The sequence below is a fragment of the Phyllostomus hastatus genome, unplaced genomic scaffold, assembly GCF_019186645.2.
Source record: "Phyllostomus hastatus isolate PE091 unplaced genomic scaffold, TTU_PhHast_1.1 phas_scaffold_585, whole genome shotgun sequence".
Lineage (NCBI taxonomy): Eukaryota > Metazoa > Chordata > Mammalia > Chiroptera > Phyllostomidae > Phyllostomus > Phyllostomus hastatus.
Genome location: NW_025334037.1, coordinates 19,759,044 through 19,777,468, shown reverse-complemented (window position 1 = coordinate 19,777,468; position 18,425 = coordinate 19,759,044). Strand labels below are relative to the sequence as shown.

Genomic DNA, 18,425 nt, shown 5'->3' with positions numbered 1-18,425 from the left:
CCCAGCCGCAGCAGCAGACTCTCGGCCTCCAGCCCCGCCTCCGCCGCGAAGGGGATTCACCCTCAGGGGAGTGAAATCTACACAGTGAGCCGCCCCTCTAAGAGATCATTGGTTTAGCCTCTGTTCGTCTCGGCTGTTGATTGGTGAGTCGCCCCGGGTTATTTGCATGCCAGTGGCTGCGAGGTACCCAGCTGTACAGGCGGCCCTCTCCTAGCAGAAGTTTGCCCGGCGCTCTCTTGCCGGCTGGTCCCGGACTCGCGCCGCCCCGGGAGCCGCCTCCTTCTGCCGCCGCCACCGCCGCCGCCGCCCTGTTCTCTCGGGATTCCTTGTCTGCGGAGGACAGACGCTCTGCTTGCGGGAAGTTGAGGTGGACAAGAGGGAGTGCTGAGGAGCAGGGGCTGGGGGCCATTCCAGTGACAGGCTTGCTCACGGACGCGCGGCGCGTGAGGCTCGGACCGCCACTAATCTCCCACCTTCCCGCGGCCGCTGGTCGGGCGGGCAATGCGGCTGCCGAGTCCCGCAGCATCGAAAGGAAGGAGGGTGCCCCAGAGAACCTAGAGCTTGTTTCTGTCCACTTGGAGAAGGGAGCATGGAGTTGTGAGCGCCCCTCACTCGGCGAGGCCGCCCCCGGCAGGCTCCCCATGGCCGGGACGTACAGCTCCACTTTGAAGACGCTGGAGGACTTGACCTTGGACTCCGGGTATGGGGCCGGGGACTCGTGCCGCTCGCTCAGCCTCTCCTCCTCCAAGTCCAACTCGCAGGCGCTCAACTCTTCGGCGCAGCAGCACCGCGGGGCGGCCTGGTGGTGCTACTCCGGCTCCATGAACAGCCGCCACAACAGCTGGGACACGGTGAATACGGTGCTACCCGAGGATCCCGAAGTGGCCGACCTCTTCTCGCGCTGCCCGCGCCTCCCCGAGCTGGAGGAGTTTCCCTGGACCGAGGGAGACGTGGCCCGGGTGCTTCGCAAAGGCTCCGGCGGCCGGCGATTGCCCGTCTTCTCTGCGGAGGCGGTGAGGCGCCTGGCGGGGCTCCTCCGAAGGGCGCTCATCCGCGTGGCCCGCGAGGCGCAGCGTCTAAGCGTGTTGCACGCCAAGTGTACCCGCTTCGAGGTGCAGAGCGCCGTGCGCCTGGTGCACAGCTGGGCGCTGGCCGAGAGCTGTACGTTGGCCGCGGTCAAGGCGCTGTCCCTGTATAGCATGAGCGCCGGCGACGGGCTGCGCCGAGGCAAGTCGGCGCGCTGCGGCCTCACCTTCTCCGTGGGCCGCTTTTTCCGCTGGATGGTGGACACCCGCATTTCCGTGCGCATCCACGAGTACGCGGCCATCTCTCTCACGGCGTGCATGGAGAACCTGGTGGAGGAGATCCGGGCCAGGGTGCTGGCCAGCCAGAGCCCCGAAGGCGGAGGAGCTGGAGGCGGGGAGGTGTCCGCGGAGGCCCTGGAGATGGTCATCAACAACGACGCGGAACTCTGGGGCGTCCTGCAGCCCTACGAGCATCTCATCTGCGGCAAGAACGCCAATGGTAAGCGCGTGGGCCATACCGATGGGAGAGAAACAGAATGGGAGAGAAATCCTGCCCTGGCCTGCCCAGGGGGTGATTTTTTTTTGGAGGAAGGTGGTGGGTGTACCAGAACCTGAGAGAAAGCGTTTGATCTGTGGATGGAGGAGTTCATTAAGTGGCTCTTGCCCAAGATTGTTCTTCTGGCGACAGACTTTTGGAGGGTAGAGTCATGGTTGATCTCCACCCTGTTCTGCGTGTCATTGTCACTTTCTGGGGGCTGTTCACTGATGGAACCTCTTAACCAAGCCATTTCTGAACCTCTCTTGAAGTGAAGCTCACTGCCCTGTGCTCTTTGCCTTACTTAAGAGGATCTATAGTTGGCATCTTTCCCTACAGCTGGGCACATTGACTGTGGTTCTGTCCCTTGTGTTTCTCCAGCCTAATAGCAGCAGCAATGGGATTCAAACTCTTAAGACCTGAGCCAAGTGGGATGGGAGGGAGGGAGCAGGAAGCCCAGGACAGGTGCTACCTCCCTGGGCTTTACTGGGTTGGAGGATGCCCTTCAGACCCTCTCCTGGAAGACGGCTAGGTAGTGGTGGCTTCTTAGAGCTATGTGCCCAGGGTGATGGAACTGGGTGATTCCTGAATCCTCTTGCCAGGAAGGGGATCACTTACTGGTTCCCAGGGCCTGCCTTTCCAAGGTGTCACCAACCAACTGTGTTGTATTAAATGCACAAGTTCATGGGCTTTCCTGACAGAAACTGGGGAAAAGGTATGGGAGGGATGGGCAACTGCATGGTGTCAAGCCTGGGAAAGAAACCACTGGGTAGTTGAATTTCTCTGACGGATGACATGGCTTTGTGTAAAGGGCAGAAGGAAAGCACTTGACCTTCTCCCTAGAAAGGTTAGGGTGTGACACCCGTTCAACATCAAACTGCCTATCATACTCCAATTTCAGGAGTCAGCAAACCATAAATTATTTAGAATGGTACTATGGCTAGACATCCTGGCAATCTGATTGGAAGGCCATTTGGGGGGCAGCTTTCAGTGGCAAATAAGCAGTCAGTGGAAGAGGTCAGGTGGGTACTGGAAAGGCATAGAGGGAGTCAAATGTAAACATGGTTTAACATGATCATAATAGTTAAAATTTAAAGTTAGCACTTAATGTTTCCGTTTCTGTTCTTAGCACTGTATATGTTAACTCAGGTAATACTAGCAACCCTGTTGGGTAGGTATCTATAGTATTATCCCCACTGGGGAATCATCTTAGTATCCCCAGATGGGGAAACCAAGGTACCCAGCAGTTAAGTAATTTGACCAAGATTAAACAGACATCAAATGACAGAGCTGGAATTTAAACCCAGGCAGGCTCCAGAGTTGAAGCTGTAGCCACTGGAGAAAAGCAAATAGCTTTGTTTTTATTAGACTCAATTCCAAGGAGAGCAGCTGACTTCTTAGACCTCATTCTAAAGACAGTCTGTATGTATTAGCATGGCTGACTTTGACTTTCATTGGTTTTATTTTTAATTCTGGCACGACCAAAGGAGATGCCTGGAATGGAAGAGCATTTGCCTATTAATTTTCCTTCTCTGAGGTCAGAGTTGAGGTCCGTCCAGAATCTCAGCTGATGATGTCACAGCTGATAATTGTGCTTTGCCCTCCAGGTTTGTGGCATCAACACCGGGAACAAGAGTTCCAGGAGAGGAAGTGAAGGGCGGGGGGATTTCCATCCAGTGGTCATAATCTGGGGGAAGAGTTCTGAACTTTTGGTGGAGGGGAGGCCCAGACAGAAGTCAAAGAAGTAAAGACTCCTGGGAGAAAAGATGGAGGCCCCAGCCCTGTAAACCAAACTAGAATAAACGTGGACTGATAGGTGCCAAGCAAACAAAGCAAAACAAAAACATACCCTTCAAAAACAACCCTGCAGGTTGAGGAACATCTCTCTGGTTTTCTAGCTACAAACTGAAACCAGTCAGAGCAATTGCTTCTCTCAGAAAATGCAGAGTGGGCAGGAAATGCTAGAACATAGGTGGCTTCCACTAAACAGCCATTTCTTATCTAGGGTCCTCACTCCTTGGGATTTTCTTTACATGGGACTTTGACCCCATGATGTGGCCTCTTTCCTATCCCTCTCCCCTACCCCGAGCAATTCTCCTTAAGCTGTGAGAGTCAAGACAGCAGGACTCTCTGTGGCAGACAGCGACGCTCCCCGGATGTTCAGAGCAAGCATCTTCCCTTGGGCATTCCCTGGTCTCTAAGGAACTCCCTGCCAAGTGAGGTGACCATTCACTTCCACTTAGTGACATGGATGCTCATTTTTTATACATGAAAACCTGGAGGTGGCCTCTGTAAACAATAACTAGGCTGATTTATGAAGTCTCTATAGACTTAAAGTGAATGAATGTTTAGTAGCAGAGCCATGAATTACTTATGCCTGAAAGCTTACTTCAGAGGGAGGCATGAACTGCTTAGGAAAGAAATGGAGAGATCCAAACCTTCCTTATACTAAAATAAGTCCAAGGCCAGCAAGGTTACCGTTTACACAGCTGAAGATCAAGTAGGAAATGGCTACACATGGGAGGGAGAGTGCTGGTTCTTATTCTAGTCCTGCTGGTCTTCCCTTCAAATTATATATTTATTGTTGTTATGCCTACTAATTATATAGCATGGGCACATGCATTTGACTCAGCTATACAGGGCTCTTAAACTTTTAATGTCTTCCAACCAGGAATTTAAGGGCCCTAATCCATGTATTCCTGTCCATTACTCAGAGTACTGGGCAAACATGGTTTTGCTCAGCCCAAGAAGGATAATAAAAGTTCTGTAGTGTTTATAAGACATGATCTCATAGAGCAGCAGGAGTTATATATCACTTGCTCATTTGGTATTGATGTTCCTGTTCCCAGGACAGTATCATTAAGTGATGGTATCTTTGTGGCTTCCTTATGGGAGGTGGAGAAACCACTTTAATGGAGTAGTATTCATAAACATGGAGCTGGCAGAAAATAGAAACTTCTCTCATTCTCTCTCTCTCTCTCTCTCTTCCTCCTCTCTTCCCCACCCCCGCCCCATCCCTGTATATGAGTTTGATTCTGGGTACCACTTCTGGGTTCCTTCTTGGCCGTTTTCTTAGTAAACTTTTATGAGTTTCCATGGTGTTTGAGAAAATCCTCTTCACTCCTGAGACTCTAAGTTAAATGACAGGATTTGGGCGAGAATATTCTCACTCCAGAGCAGTAACCAGGATGTACATTTGGGTCACTTTGTCATAGTGGGAAGGAGTGCAGACTTTGGACTCATGGGGAGGGTTTGAAGCTCACCTCTGCCATTTACAGGAGTGACCTGGGGCAAATGTCTTAACCATTCTAAGCCTCAATTTTGTTATCTGTAAAATGGGAGATAATGATGGCACCCAACTCAAGGTTTGTTTGAGGATTAGGTGAGATCATCGATTTAAAAATCTTAGCACATACTAAATGCTCAATAAAGAATAGCATTTCACTCAACAAACATTTATGGAGCCCTGACCCTGTGCCCACTACTGTTAAAAGTGCTGCGGGTTAAGTGATGAAGGGAGATGCAAGGTTCTCCTCTCATGAAGCTTACAAACTAGTGGAGGAGACGAGAAAAAATAAATAGGGATATACTCTTAGCATTAAGTGTTATTTAAAAAAAAAAAGGCCAAGGTAATGGGATTGATGTGACTGGGGCTAATTTAATGCCAGCCAAGGAAGGCCTCTCTGAAGTTTTATTAGCAATAGGCAATATTTCAAGACTACTGCTATCTGAAGGACCTCTGGGCAAAAAATAGGGACTGAGGACTTTTCTGAATTACCTAGTTATCAGCTGAAGCAAGTCCTTGCAAGCGTTGCAGCCCAGAAATAAAAGGGCCACATCCATAGGGGAGATGGAAACTCTTCTTGTCGTAGGACTCATGTAGCGAGGAGATTACGGGATGGATTGCCACTGAGATCATCCACTGAAGGACCAGGGGTTAATTGAGCTGCTAGTTGCTATTTAATCAGCTTCCACACCTGGGTAGTCTGAGGAAGGAGGGCAGCTTCCCATCTCTGACTGTTTTATTGAAGCCAAGGGAGCTGGTAAAACTGAAACAAAGCAGGCTTTGGAAATGAAAACTTATTTTTCTCCCCTTGAATGTCTGAGAAATGCAACCGAGCCTTAAGTAGTTAGAGGAACAAGGCAGAGTTCTGCTTCCTCCAGAGCGCTTTAGCTGACCCCTCCATCCCCAACAAGCAGAGCCACCATCCTCGGTGTCTCCTCGGCACCTAGAGCGCACTCTGGGATCATTTCCTGCTGTGTCTGTCTCTCCCATCGAACTGTGAGCTGCCAGGCATCATGTCTCCCCTGTGCCCCACACTGTGTCGGGCACAGTGGGCACGCCATAGCTGTTTGCCAGGCAACTGATCCATGCTCCCATGCAAAATGTTTAATTGCAGAAATTTCATTTGAAACCCCTTGACCCTTAGGAAGAACCTTCTCCCTTTTCTACCCTGGCAGGGAATTTCAAGTTCTCCATGAATAGAGGCAGTGTTTGGGGTGGGGGGTACCCAAACCATAGGGACATCATTCAGCCTTTTGATACCCTAATTTCGAGTGGGGTTCCCTGGGGCAGCAGCGATGAGTAAATGTAAATGGGAGGTATGTCAGGGTAGGGGATCCCTTCAGCATAAGATGTCCAGAGTGGGGTTTCAGAGCAGAAGTCAAATAGGCAAGCAGCAAAGCCACAGCAGGATTGAGTTGAAAATCTGAGCCAGTCAGTTCCCCTACGAATAGCAATACCAGTCCCCTATTGCCCGCAGAGCGGCCCCAGAGGGCAGTCTCTGTTGATGACTGTTGCTCATAAGCGTTGTGTCTGGTCTGTGTTCCACTCCACCTGCCCCCGACTGGAGAATAGAACTAAGGCAGTCAACTGCCGAGACCTGCCAGGATGCGTAAACAACACCCAAGGGTCTGAAACGAGCCCGAGACACTTTGCTACTAATCCCAGTTGGTTCTCATCCCACCTCACCATCAGGATCTAACTTGTGAGGTTTGGACAGTGGGCGGATGCTTTGGCTGCTGTTTCCCCACTTCTGTGGCTATAATAACAGGTCTGACCTTTGTGCAACACCTTAGACTTCTAATCATCTTTGCTCTCGCCAGGTCCCCACAAAAATCCAGTGAGACTGGAATGCCCTCTCATGGAAGGGTCTCGGAGAGCCCAGGCCAGGCCTAGCTCATATTGCTCAAGCCCCAGGTCTGTGCTTTTTTTGTGAAGAATCGTAGAAACACGGTAGTGAGGAGGTCAGCATTTGGCTCTCTTCCAGTGGCAACGAGGGTCAGCAACAGCAGTACTTATTACAGATCTTGTTTGTTAATGGCTGGCTGTGTCCAAGCACTTGACATCCAGTAGGCCAGGGAAACTTCAAAACCACAGTGAAGACCAGGTATCGAGGCCTAGGCATGGACCTTCCTCCAAAGGATGCTGTGTTGCTGTTTAAATGTTGCTTGCTGGCTGACCCAGAATGTGCCCTGTAGGTGCCATTGATTTTAAGGAGCCATTATGACTGCCCCCAGAGTGGGGGGCAGGGAGCTCTGCCGCCCAGGGAGGGCCTTACAAGTGTCAGCTGCTGCGGGATCAATACACCCGGCTGAATGGGAAAGCTGCAGACTCCACTGTGATCATCTACCGGAGGCGGGAGCCAACTCTGGGAAGGGGGTCACAGGAGGAAAGCACTCCACCCCGGGAGCCACTGCTCTTGGGAGTGCTTGCTCTGGAGTTGGCAGAAAAGCCCTTATGAAGGGGACTTTGATATCCTCAGAGTCCACTGCAGTGTCGGACCACTGGTGAAACCTCCATGCCAGCAGCACAGGGAGAGAAGGAATCAGCACAGAGAGTGCAGAAAAGGCTTTGAGGTCTGAGTTGGTTCCCAAATTGCAAGTTTCTTGAAGCAAGTCACTCCGGGTCTCCATTTCTCCACCATAAAACAAGGGGCCAGGCAGTCGTGCTTGGTGCATGCCCAGTGCTCCGAGGATGCTGGAGCTGTTGCCGGTTCAGGGTGCAGAGCTAACACTGAGAGTGTGACTCCTGGCTGCCTCTCTCTCGAGCTCTGTGACCCTGGGCAGGTGGTTTAACTTCTGTGCCCGAGTGTCTTCCCCTACAACAAGATTTCTCAGCCTCGTCACTACTGACTTTTTGGACGGGATCATTTTTGTTGTGGGCCTGTCCTGTGCATTGTAGGATGCTTAGTAGATACCAGCAGCATCCCTCCCTCCTCTTCTGCCTGTCACGACAATCAAAAATGTCTCCAGACATTGTCACATGTGTTCTACGGGAGCAAAATCACCCCTGGTTGAAAAGCACTGCTCTATAGTAGGACTGGAAGGAATATCCAACTCGTGGGATGGTTGTGAGGATTTAATGAGAGTCTCTGTAAGGGACTTTGCACGGTGCCTGGCGCGTACAGTCTTAATTCTAATTATTGCTATGTTTCTGCAAACTTGTGTTGGATGCACTGGTCATGTTTGCTTTTGTCAAAGTGGGAGTCTCTAGTGCAGGGGAAGATCGTGACCCAAATCCCAGGGTGACAAGTAAGTACTAGTCACAAGGCTCTCCTTGGTGACTAATAGGTAGGAGGAAGTTACAGAATTTGGAAAGAGCAACCTGCTCCTTTATGGCTCCGTTGCCCCCACAAAGAAGTGGGCCGGCGCTGGGCACCGAGATCGGGCCCCTCCCTCCGAGCCTGTGCCTGCCCCTGCCAGGATGATAGCAGTGTGCGAACTTGAGGCCCCAGGCCCCAGGGAGCAATTGTGGATGGATATCGGACCCCTCTTGTTGCAGCTGCCAAGTCCCGAGCCTCGGGACAGCAGGTGTTCTGTGTTTGGCTGGCTTGTCATATAAACAGACTTTGTGGTTGTCTTGCTTGTTTTTAAAAAGGCCTAAATGGTTTTGCAACTTCGGCTGTATATTTGGAGCTGCGTGCCGAATTGGGAGGAGAAGCTGAAGAAACACAGCCCAAGTGAGCCTGAGAAATGCCACGCTGGCCACGTTAATCAACTGCTTACTGAGCACCAGCTACATCCAAGGCAATGGTGAAAGTCTGGAGGAAGACAGGAACAGATCTTGCCTGTCAAGGCATGTACACTCTAGTAGGGAAAGCAAAGCACATATTGTGCATGGTTCCTTAACAGGGAAGTCTGTGGTAGCTGCATTCAGGTGACAGGGACAATGCTGACAGCCTCCACCTCCTCCGCGCACTGCCCTTCATGGGCGCTTTTCATGAGCTATTTCATTTCAACTTCCCTGAGCCTCTCTGTCTGGTAGAGATAATGTCCATCCCACAGATGGGGACCTTAGAGCTTTTGGTGACTGGGGAGCTCAAAGGGGAGAGAGGAACCCTGGGTGGGCCGGTGGGAGGGGCCCGAGCGCTCTGGGGAGGATGCAGTATGAGCCCAGCGGGATGCATGCAGGCAGGCGGCGCTATGACAGGGCAGGGGCGAGGGTGCAGAGAGAGCATGGAGGCTTCCAGAACGAGGCGAGCAGTGTGAGCAAGGACCTGGAAGCCAGAGTATGTGTTTTGGAAAAACAGCAAGTAACCCTGTTGGCCTAGAAGGTTCAGACATTTAACAAGGAGGCGCAGGGCAGATAAGACAGTAAAAAAGGAAAACTTTCCCACATCTTTTATCCAGATGTTATGAAGCCTGCCAGAGTGCAGGGAAGGGTTTTCCAAAACTTATTTTTATAATTCAGAAATTTAGTTTGTCTGCTCCCCAGCTCATCGTAACCACGGTCACAGACCTCCCATCACCCCTCTTGTTGATTGAAAGCTTGACCTCAGAAATGCCCTCTGTCCTCGCAACACCAGTCCTCTGTCCTTGCAACACCAGCAAGGACAGCAGACTTGAACCGAGCAAACTCAGGCTGAGAGGGCATGACGAACAAGCCTTCGATCCACTTCGCTTCTTCTGTTGAATTTGGCTTCTGACTTGGCATTTCTTCCGTGGCCCTGAACGTAGCATCTCAGGCCAATGCAATCAATCCCAGTATGGAACGAAGCTCAGGGCTGACAAACTCATTACATGAGGCCATTGAGTCGACTCTTGCCAAAGCAGGATTCTCGAACACGGAGCTGGAAGGGAACATAAAGCAGGGAATGATAAGAGGGTCCCAGAACTCTCTGTGGGTATAACTCTGACTTGATATGTTCAGTTTCCAGTTTAGAGTTTTAGAAACATCATTGCTCAGTTCTCAGAGAGGTTTAGTCACTTTCTAATTCTGGGTGAAAGTGTTTCCAGAGGATTGGCAATAAAGATTTCAGTCATGTTAGATGTTGGACACTATGGAACTGCTTTATAGCTCAGTGCCGTCTGGACGGGACTTCCAGGATCCAGCTGAATTCCACGGACAGTAATCAAACGTGACAGGTTATCAATGGCTTAGCTTGTCATTTGGGTGTTAGTCCTTTTCTTCTCTCTAGTGTGATAAAGGAATCTTCTCATCGCTTGAAAAAGAGAAATCTCAAACATTTTGCAAAAACACATCGATAGTCATAATTTGGGGCCTACTGTTTGCTTTCTCAAAGTGAGCTGAGGTTGAGGGGCGAGGTCGGGCCCACAGTGGAAAGAAAACTTAAACAGGAAAGTACAGATACCACAGATACAAGGGTGGGGGTGGGGGGTTTAGATTGGATCACAAAGAATCTAAACAGGCCTTTCAGGGCAGGAAAATCATCCCTAAAATTGAGGCCAAGCTTTTGTTGAAAACGTAAGGGTTGGTTGTTGTTTTTTTTTTTTGGTCTGTATCTTTTCAAATATGAAAATAAGTATTTGCTGTGCAGAAAGCTGCTGATAAACGCAAGCCGAGGCTCCCGCCCCGGACCAAGGATCTGTGCGCAGGCGTCCAGGACAGTGGAGTTCAGAGGGCGAAGGATCTGGGCTCAGAACTTCTGGCTCAGAGCTTGGCCTCTCCATGACCTGGAGTGAATAACTCCGTCTTCTTGGCTCTCTGCTGCTTTAGCTGTGGTGTGAAGAGGATGGACCATATTCTCCAAGGGCCCTCCTGTCTCCGCTCGTGTTTCTAGACCCCACACGGCCACTGTGAAATCATTTGCATAGAGTCCAGCCCTGTGATTAGTTATCCTCGGGAAAGAAACAGCCCAGATAGAGCTGGATATGTTCTCTGGAGACCTGGCTGAGTCGCAGGACTAAACGCCATTCTTTTTGTATCGGGATTAACTGTGATTATTGTATTTAGGGCTTTTCTTCCCCACCCCCTGAAGGATGAGCTCTGTCTGCTTTGGGCCGACCCACCACTGCAGCGCTTGACAGCTGCGTCCGGGCCCTGGCAGGCCTGCTCTGCGGTGCCATTGGCTCCGAGGTGACTTCATACCGCCGGTGTTTGAAGCCCGCCTACCCAGACTCGGGTATTTATAGCAGGGGAGCAGTTCAGGGGGAAAAAAAATTAAATATGCTACACCCTTCTTTATACTGTGTGGGACAGAGACAGGCATTGTGAGGAATTTAGAAGGCAGGGCTGTATAATCCAGCAGGATATTTTTAAATGCTGTTTGTTGCAGTTGGCAGGGCCAGTTTTTCAGAGAGGAGGGAACTGAGAGTGAGTGAGGATGACAGGCTGCCAGGAACTCTGAAGCCGGAGACATGGAGCTCTGTGGTGCATGGGCTCCGTACCCCCATTGCTCCACGGTCACCAAGTGGGAGCCGGGCTCGGGGAAGCCGCCCTGAGAGGCTAGGTAAATGGGGCGGCTCGTCATCCCTCTTCCCCATGATGCATCGACCCCATGAGTCCCCAGGTTGAAAATTAAGAAAATGTTCTGAAACGTGCAGCCAAAAAGAGTTGTTTTTGTGAAAACCAGGGGCCTGGTGCTGCTGCTCTGTACTCATCTCAGCAGCTGGGTCACTGAGGTTGCACGCGGGGACGCCATTGGGAAGGCAGGCGCCGTGAGGAGCAGGCAGGCCAGAACTGTGCTGGGACCCAATTCAGTAGCAGGTGAGACGGCCTCCGAAAAGGCATCACGTGACCCCTACCTGTCTGGGGGATGCTTGTACAGTATCCTGGGAAAGGCTGGTGTGTCTTCTACCACGTTGGTCTTTGAGAAGACAGATGGTGGATACAGCAGGAAGTTCTGGAGATTAGGAACAGGGAAGAGGCCAAGAGTTTAGTTTGGGGTACATCCACTTGTCCATTCAGCAAATAATTGAGGACTTGCTATGTCCCGGGCACTGTTTCAGGTGTCAATGATAGATCAGTGAGTAGAAGACCTGAAGGAGGAGAGGGTGCAGGCTGGAGGGATCACAGTGAGGCCAGCCCGGCTGCGGGAGCCAGAGCTGGACAGAGGAAACCACCGGTGCCTGGAGGGTTCAGGAACACCAGCGTGGCTGGGGGGCCGTGAGTGTGGGGGTGCAGCAGGTGTAGTAGGAGATGCGACTGGAGAGAGAATGGAGGGGTCATTAGTGCAGGGGAGGGGCTCATTGATGATTCTGTGGCACTTTGGCTGTAATCCTGAGTTCTGTTAGGGGCCCCCGGAGGGCCTTCAGCACAGAAGTGACCTGATCTGATCTGTACCCTCTCCGCTGTGTTGGAACTGGACTGGAGCAGAGTGTGGAATCGGGGTGACCACTTAGGGGTGTGGAATTGGACATGGGGTGACCCTGGAGTGTGCGCTAGTGCAAGTGAGAGAGTACGGAGGCTTGGACCAGGGTGTCGACAGCTTGGCCGTGAGGGGACTGAGCGAGGAATCGGTGTGACACTGAGGGTTGTTATGGTTGAAGCAACTAAGAGAGTGAGTGGCCATCGACTGAGATGGGAGCAGCCCTGGAACGAAGAAGCAGGACTGAGCCAGAGATCTGAGTGTGGTGCTGGTGGCTTGTCTCAAACTGAGTATGTAGAGACGTCCAGGAGGAGGCTGGGCCCCCCAGATCTCCTCGACTGGGAGGAAAGGGCCCCTTGAACGTGCTTAGTCTTAGGATGGATTGAAACATCGCCCTCCTTTGTCCTGCCCCGGGGTACGCACCATCCAGCAGGGCTGCACAGGGCCTCGGGCAGTAGAGAGTACATTTTCAGTCTTATAATTCTTGGGTTGACGGTCTTAAGAGACTCTGAATATTGCTTTCTAGCTTCTTCACGGGCAGCCAACAGCCTTTAATGAAGATCATGAAGTCTGTGGTTTCCTGTTATTAGTACAGGGTCTGTTTAATTAGGTTCAGTTGTTCTGTGGCCCCCTGGGACTTTGTGCGTGTGTCCTTCAGTTCTGGAAAAATGAGGCTCCTTTTTCAGGCAGCTTTGGATTCCTAGAGGTCAAGTCTAGGTCAGAAGTTTAGCCAGAAGGAGAACCTTCTCAGGTGCTTTGAGAAGGCCCAGGGGCCTGGAGTAGTCTTAGAGAGGCTTCGGGAGGATCTGAGGGCCTGGTGACAGCTTATCCTCCTCGGGACGGGGACAGTAACACAGGGTGGCCCGGAGATGGAATATGAGAGTCACCACTGCCTGTCTGCCAGCTAGTCAGTCTCCGAACCTCGGTTTGCTTCTTCTGTTTAATGGGCGTATCGTGGTTCCTGTCTCCCAGAGTTGTTTCAGTGACTCTTGACCCTGGATTCACGTTGCAATAACCTAGAGAGCTTGAAGGAAAAAAAAAGTGTGTGTGTGTGTGTGTGTGTGTGTGTGTGTGTGAGAGAGAGAGAGAGAGAGAGAGAGAAATTCTGATCTAAGCGGCCTGGAGCGGGCCCAGACCATGTGGGTAGAGTTCCCAGGAGCGTCTGGTGCGCAGGGAGTGCCCAGACACACTAGCTGTTACTAGTGGTAAAACAATCATTGTTCTCATTTGATTGAGTGCACTTTTCTGCCCCACCCAGGATAGCGACTTTCCTTCACTTCACAGCTGTGCTGCTTTAGCTCACTCATCTGGAGGGAGCATGAAAGAACACTCAGAAGAAGCTTCGGTTGTTAGGTTTGCATGGAAAGGGCAAAGAAAGATCGAGAATGGCGGTGGCCCTACATAGTTTTAGTTATCCCATTGGCAAATTCTGTGGGTACTACTAATTCCATCTTGAAGAGGAGAAAACTGAGGCACAGAGAGTTTAAGTAACTTACTCAAGGTCACACTGCTAAAAAGAGGCAGAGACTGTATTCCAACCTAATTCCAGCGTCTCACTCCAGATTCTCCACTTTATTCAGCCATGCGATGTCCTCTCCCCAGCCAGAGAAACCAAGAAATCTGAATTCTCAATGCTGATCCCTAGCACATACCTACCCACGAGCCTTTACAGAGTCCAAGGCACATGCCGTGTGCTTCATATGTATGATGCCATATAATTTGTATCATTGCCCAGTGAGGTATGCACTCTTCTTATTCCCATTTTACAGTTGCAGCAACTGGGGCCCAGAGAACCCCAGGCAGCATTGCCGATAAATGACACAGCAAGATTCAAGCCAAGGTCTGTCGGGTTCCACAGTCCTCATTCGGCCTGCTGCCTCTGTCCTCCCCTGTCTCCATCCCCTGGAGTGGCCTGGGTGGGGATGAAGCATATGCAGTGATTTCCTGAGCAAAGAAATGAATGGGTTGGCCCGAGAGGGTGAGAGGAGCTGAAGCCAGTCCATCCCTCGCTGCTTCCGAACAAGCGAGCCATTTAGGGGCCTTAAAATAGTAACATCGCTCAGTGGGGCGGCCGACCTGACGGGCCTGCGGGTTGTGGCGTGGGTATTTGTTTCTCTGCATGTTTAAAGATAATCCTGTGACGCTGCTTTTCGGCTGGTGTGAATGAAATAACCTCCGAGAGACTGTGTCGGCTGCTTAAAATAGTTCAAGAGGAAGAGCGTTGGGGAGCTGTTAGCTCCTTGAGTCTATTTCCTCTCCATTTATAACACCTTGCAGAGTGCTGGGCCTCTCCTTGTTTACCCTTCTGGCTCTTCCTTTCCACCATAGTTTAGCCCTTATGTCATCATGAGCCAAGGGGGTTTGTCCCCAGAAACAGTGACAACCTGTTCTAGGTAATTGGAGGCTCTCTGCACATTTAATTTTGTCTTTTAGAAGTGAAAAAAAAAGAATGAGGTGAGGCCGTTTGTTTTAGAGTGGGCCATTTCTCTCTTGCAGCTGCAAAGGTTCCAAGACTGTAGCAATGATGTTTGCTCTGGGGGGAGAATTTATTATTTTATTCATTCCCACTGAAGCCTGTTCCAGGAAGTATGAGTTTCCTTACAACCTTCATTGTGTGGTGCCCTAGCGACCTAACATGAGTAAGGGGAGTTGCTTCGTTTATTACTGCAGCCACTAGCCATATGAAACTATTTAAATTTAGATTTAATAACATTCCATAAGGTTAAAAGAAGCATTTCCTTTGTCACACAAGTCACATTTCTAGTGCTCACTCATCACATGACGCAGGCACCTCTCCTATTGGGCAATGCAGACAGAGAACTCCGTCATCACAGACAGCTCGATGGGACACACGGCCGCTGGAATAGGTCAGCAGGCGGTCACTGGGGGCCAGCTTTCTGGGTTTTCACAGATCTCAAAATCTTAACCGTTCCCCAGGCTCTCTAAAAGGCCTCTGTTTGCTGAAACGAAAAGATTCATGGACGTGGAGATGAAGGCCATTGATTCTTGTGGCTCTAACCTCTGGCCCCTTAACACGAGGTCAGGATTTATGATTCCCAAGCTTTACAGCCCAGGGCGAGTCACTTAGCCTTTCTGAAGTTGTTTTCTTATCAGTGAATGGTCATCTAAAAATATCTCACAGGGATTTTGTGAGGATTCAACAAAAGGATGAAATATGTATGAAACACGTTGCAGAAAGCTTGGCCACATAGTAAGAACTTCCATGTGTTACCACGTTTTCTCTGCATTTTCTCATTTGAGCCATACAATATCCTTCGGAGGTTGACATTGTTGCTATTTTCAAGATGATGAAACAGACTTCCGGGAGTGTTGTTTCTACTATCGCTGCCCGCTGAGTAGTACTTGAACTTGAGTTCTGCTTTTTTCCTCCAACGCTCTTCTTTCCTCCTGAGCTGTCGATGGACCGCTTATCGTAAGTCAGAGGGTGTTTGTTTCTCTGAACTAGGAACTCTTATGAGCTCACTTTCATTCAGAAACTGCCTGTTCCTTCCAGCAGGCTCTCTGTCTGAAGCTGACCCGACCGTGGCCACTTAGAGGGCTGCCACCAGGAGAGCCACTGCCACAGTCTGTGGCTCCTTAGAACTTAAAGTTCACCCAAGAGGTTAAGGTTTTTAATGCTTCCCATGCCCTGTGGTCCTTTCTCATCCTTTGCTATGAGAAATGAGCCCAAGAGAACTCTCAGTGGGATCCTGGCAGTGGGCGGGGGGTGGGGGGGGGCTTGGAAGAAGAGCAGGACCACGAGGGGCCTCTTGGGTGGAGTCCGAGAGGATATTACTGGGGAGCTGAGTTCAAACCCTGAGTCCACTCTTCAGTTCCCCAGATCATACAGCTAGCTATTTAACCTTTCTGGGCCTCAATTTGCCCATCTGTGAAATGGGGATAACACTAGAACTTGCCCAGCATTGTAGTTGTGAGGATTAAATGAGAGGATGTTAAAAAAAAAAAAAAGGCACTCAGCTCAGTGCCAGCATATAGCAACCACCGGATAGAAACTGTGGTTGCCATTCTCGTCAGCCTGGCTTCTAGGCAATGGCGTTGGGTGTGTTTCCACTTTCATGTGTTGTTTGCATTTTCTGCTTGATGATGTATGTATTTTGTGTCTCGTCAAAAGAAGTGATTCAGAGGGTATTAGCCCTTCCAGTGAACGTCTAAGTTAAATTTATGTATCACAGGCCTCCATGTGGTCTTCCTCCTTCCTCCCTCCCTCCCTCCGTCCTTTCCTTCCTTACTTTTTTTCTTTTGAGGATGATAGGGGTAAAAAGCGTGATTCTGTGGAGTTGTCATTGTAGTGCCTTACCAGGTAACCAACCGCCAGGCTGTTCCCCTCCTGCTGGTCTGGACCGTGTGACCGGCACCACCCGTCAGTATAATCAGAGCTGGTTGTTTCTGTAGGATTAATTTGTGGTGTGAAAGGCCCGAAGAGTTGAGTTAAGCAATTGCCACTCGTTTGCCTGTACCCAGAAAGTGCTAAGTCTGCCACTTCCAATGAAATCCAAATAGCTTGGAGCTATTTTGGCTTGGCCAAAAAGTCTGTTTAGCTTTTTCCATAAAATAAAAGGCACATTTTTTCATTTTCACCAATAGCCCTATTGATCTGGCCATTTTGAGTGTGTCGGCTGTCTCCTGCATGGTAGAACATTGATTGTTCTCAGTTCATGTCTTGATTTGATCGCTGTCAACCTCAACTGGTCTGCCTGATGGTAGAGCATCATCCAGTGAGAAATCTCCAGCATGAAACTTCACAAACCACTTCTGACACATTTGATCAGTCACGGCACCTTCTCCATATACTACGGAAATCTTTTTTTTGCATTTCAGCTGTGTTTTTCCTTTCTTGAAATAATAAAGCATAACATGCCAAAAATGTTATGTATCTTCTTTCATCTTTTATATTAAAATGGCTCCACGAAAACTCACCAAGTGAATTTTGATAAGTTTTTTGTAATGCATGCTTATATGGCAGCTGTCACAATATAATCTAGCAAAACTGTTTTTGAATGATGTTAAAAACAACTAAGTGCCACTAGAGCCATCTTACAGAAAAAAACCCAAACGCACTTTTTGGCCAATCAGTATTTGTAGGGAATCCAGCCATTTTCATCACAATTGTTACATTGATGGGCTTTTCCCCCCCAGAGATGGGCTTAAATTAGGGGACTCCAAAGGCCTTTGAGAAATGGTGACATCCCTACTTTCCTTCTGCAGATAGGTCTCCTGAGCGAGGCACTGCTCTCAAATAGGAGAAAGGAAGGATGTGGGGTCCGGATAGTGCATCACCGCGTTGCCATTGTGCAACCTGGGCTCCTCTGTGGGACCTCCCAGGTGGACCAAACGGCTATCCCTTCTGAGGCTTCGCTGGCACTGACAAATCACTCCCGGTTAATGGGTAACTCGGACTCCTCTTTGCAAATAGTTGCTTTGTTACTTCCCGTGCTGTGGCCTTCTCCATTTCTAGCGTGGCCCCTCCAACCTTGAAAGAGCCGTGTGTGTGTGTGTGTGTGTGTGTGCCTGCATGTGTGCACACCTGTAGCCTGAGCCCACATACCTCCTCCTCCTTCTTCAAATGCAGGAAATTCTTAACCCAGTCATTTCCAGGCCTGGCTGGTTGCTGAAACATCTTGAGGCACTTTGAAAATTTATATTCTGAAAAAAAAAAGAACCAGAAACATGAAAAAGAAAAAAAAAAGAAAATTTATATTCTGGGACACACCCTGGATATATTAAGTAAAAGTGTCGAAAAGTGAGACCAGAACACTTGCATTTTTAAAAAGGGCCCTCAGGTGATTGGGATTTGTGAGTCCATCCTGTATCACTGGGAGCCAGGTTTTGACCTCGGGGCTCCTTTAAGAGTATGCATGGGGCAAGGTTTGTCCCCTTGGAGAGAGAGACATGGCTTCCGAGACTGGTCTGCGAGGGTCTCTGTAAAAGGTGGAACGGAGACCATGGTCAGGGAAACGGAGCAGGAGGTGGGTGGGATGCTGCCTTAGGAAAGATCGTGGTACCCAACATTTATTGGACGCCATCTTATTTATCCATTCAACCGAATTGCAGTGACGGTGGTGGTAAGAACACAGACTGACATTTAATATGAGATAGGGCAAGATTCTATACTATTTGCATGGGTTATGTCATAGAATCCCCAGGATAGCCCATGAGGAGTAGGTGCTATTATCATCACTTTGCTGGTGAGGACACTAAAGCCTAGAGACAGTTAAAATGACTTGTCCAAGGTCATGCACAGAGCAAGTGTCAGGGCTAAGACCTGGGGTTAGTGCTGTCGGACCTCAAAGCCCA

General features: G+C 49.9%; 1 protein-coding gene across 1 annotated transcript in view; it reads left to right on the top strand.

The window, feature by feature from the left end:
• Positions 1-206: 206 nt before the first annotated feature.
• ABTB2 (ankyrin repeat and BTB domain containing 2) overlaps positions 207-18,425 on the top strand; it is a 171,677-nt gene continuing 153,458 nt past the window's right edge. Inside the window, exon 1 of the mRNA XM_045825464.1 lies at positions 207-1,524. Coding sequence (XP_045681420.1) covers positions 642-1,524 — 883 coding nt within the window. The 5' untranslated portion in view covers positions 207-641. The remainder of the gene's footprint in view (positions 1,525-18,425) is intronic.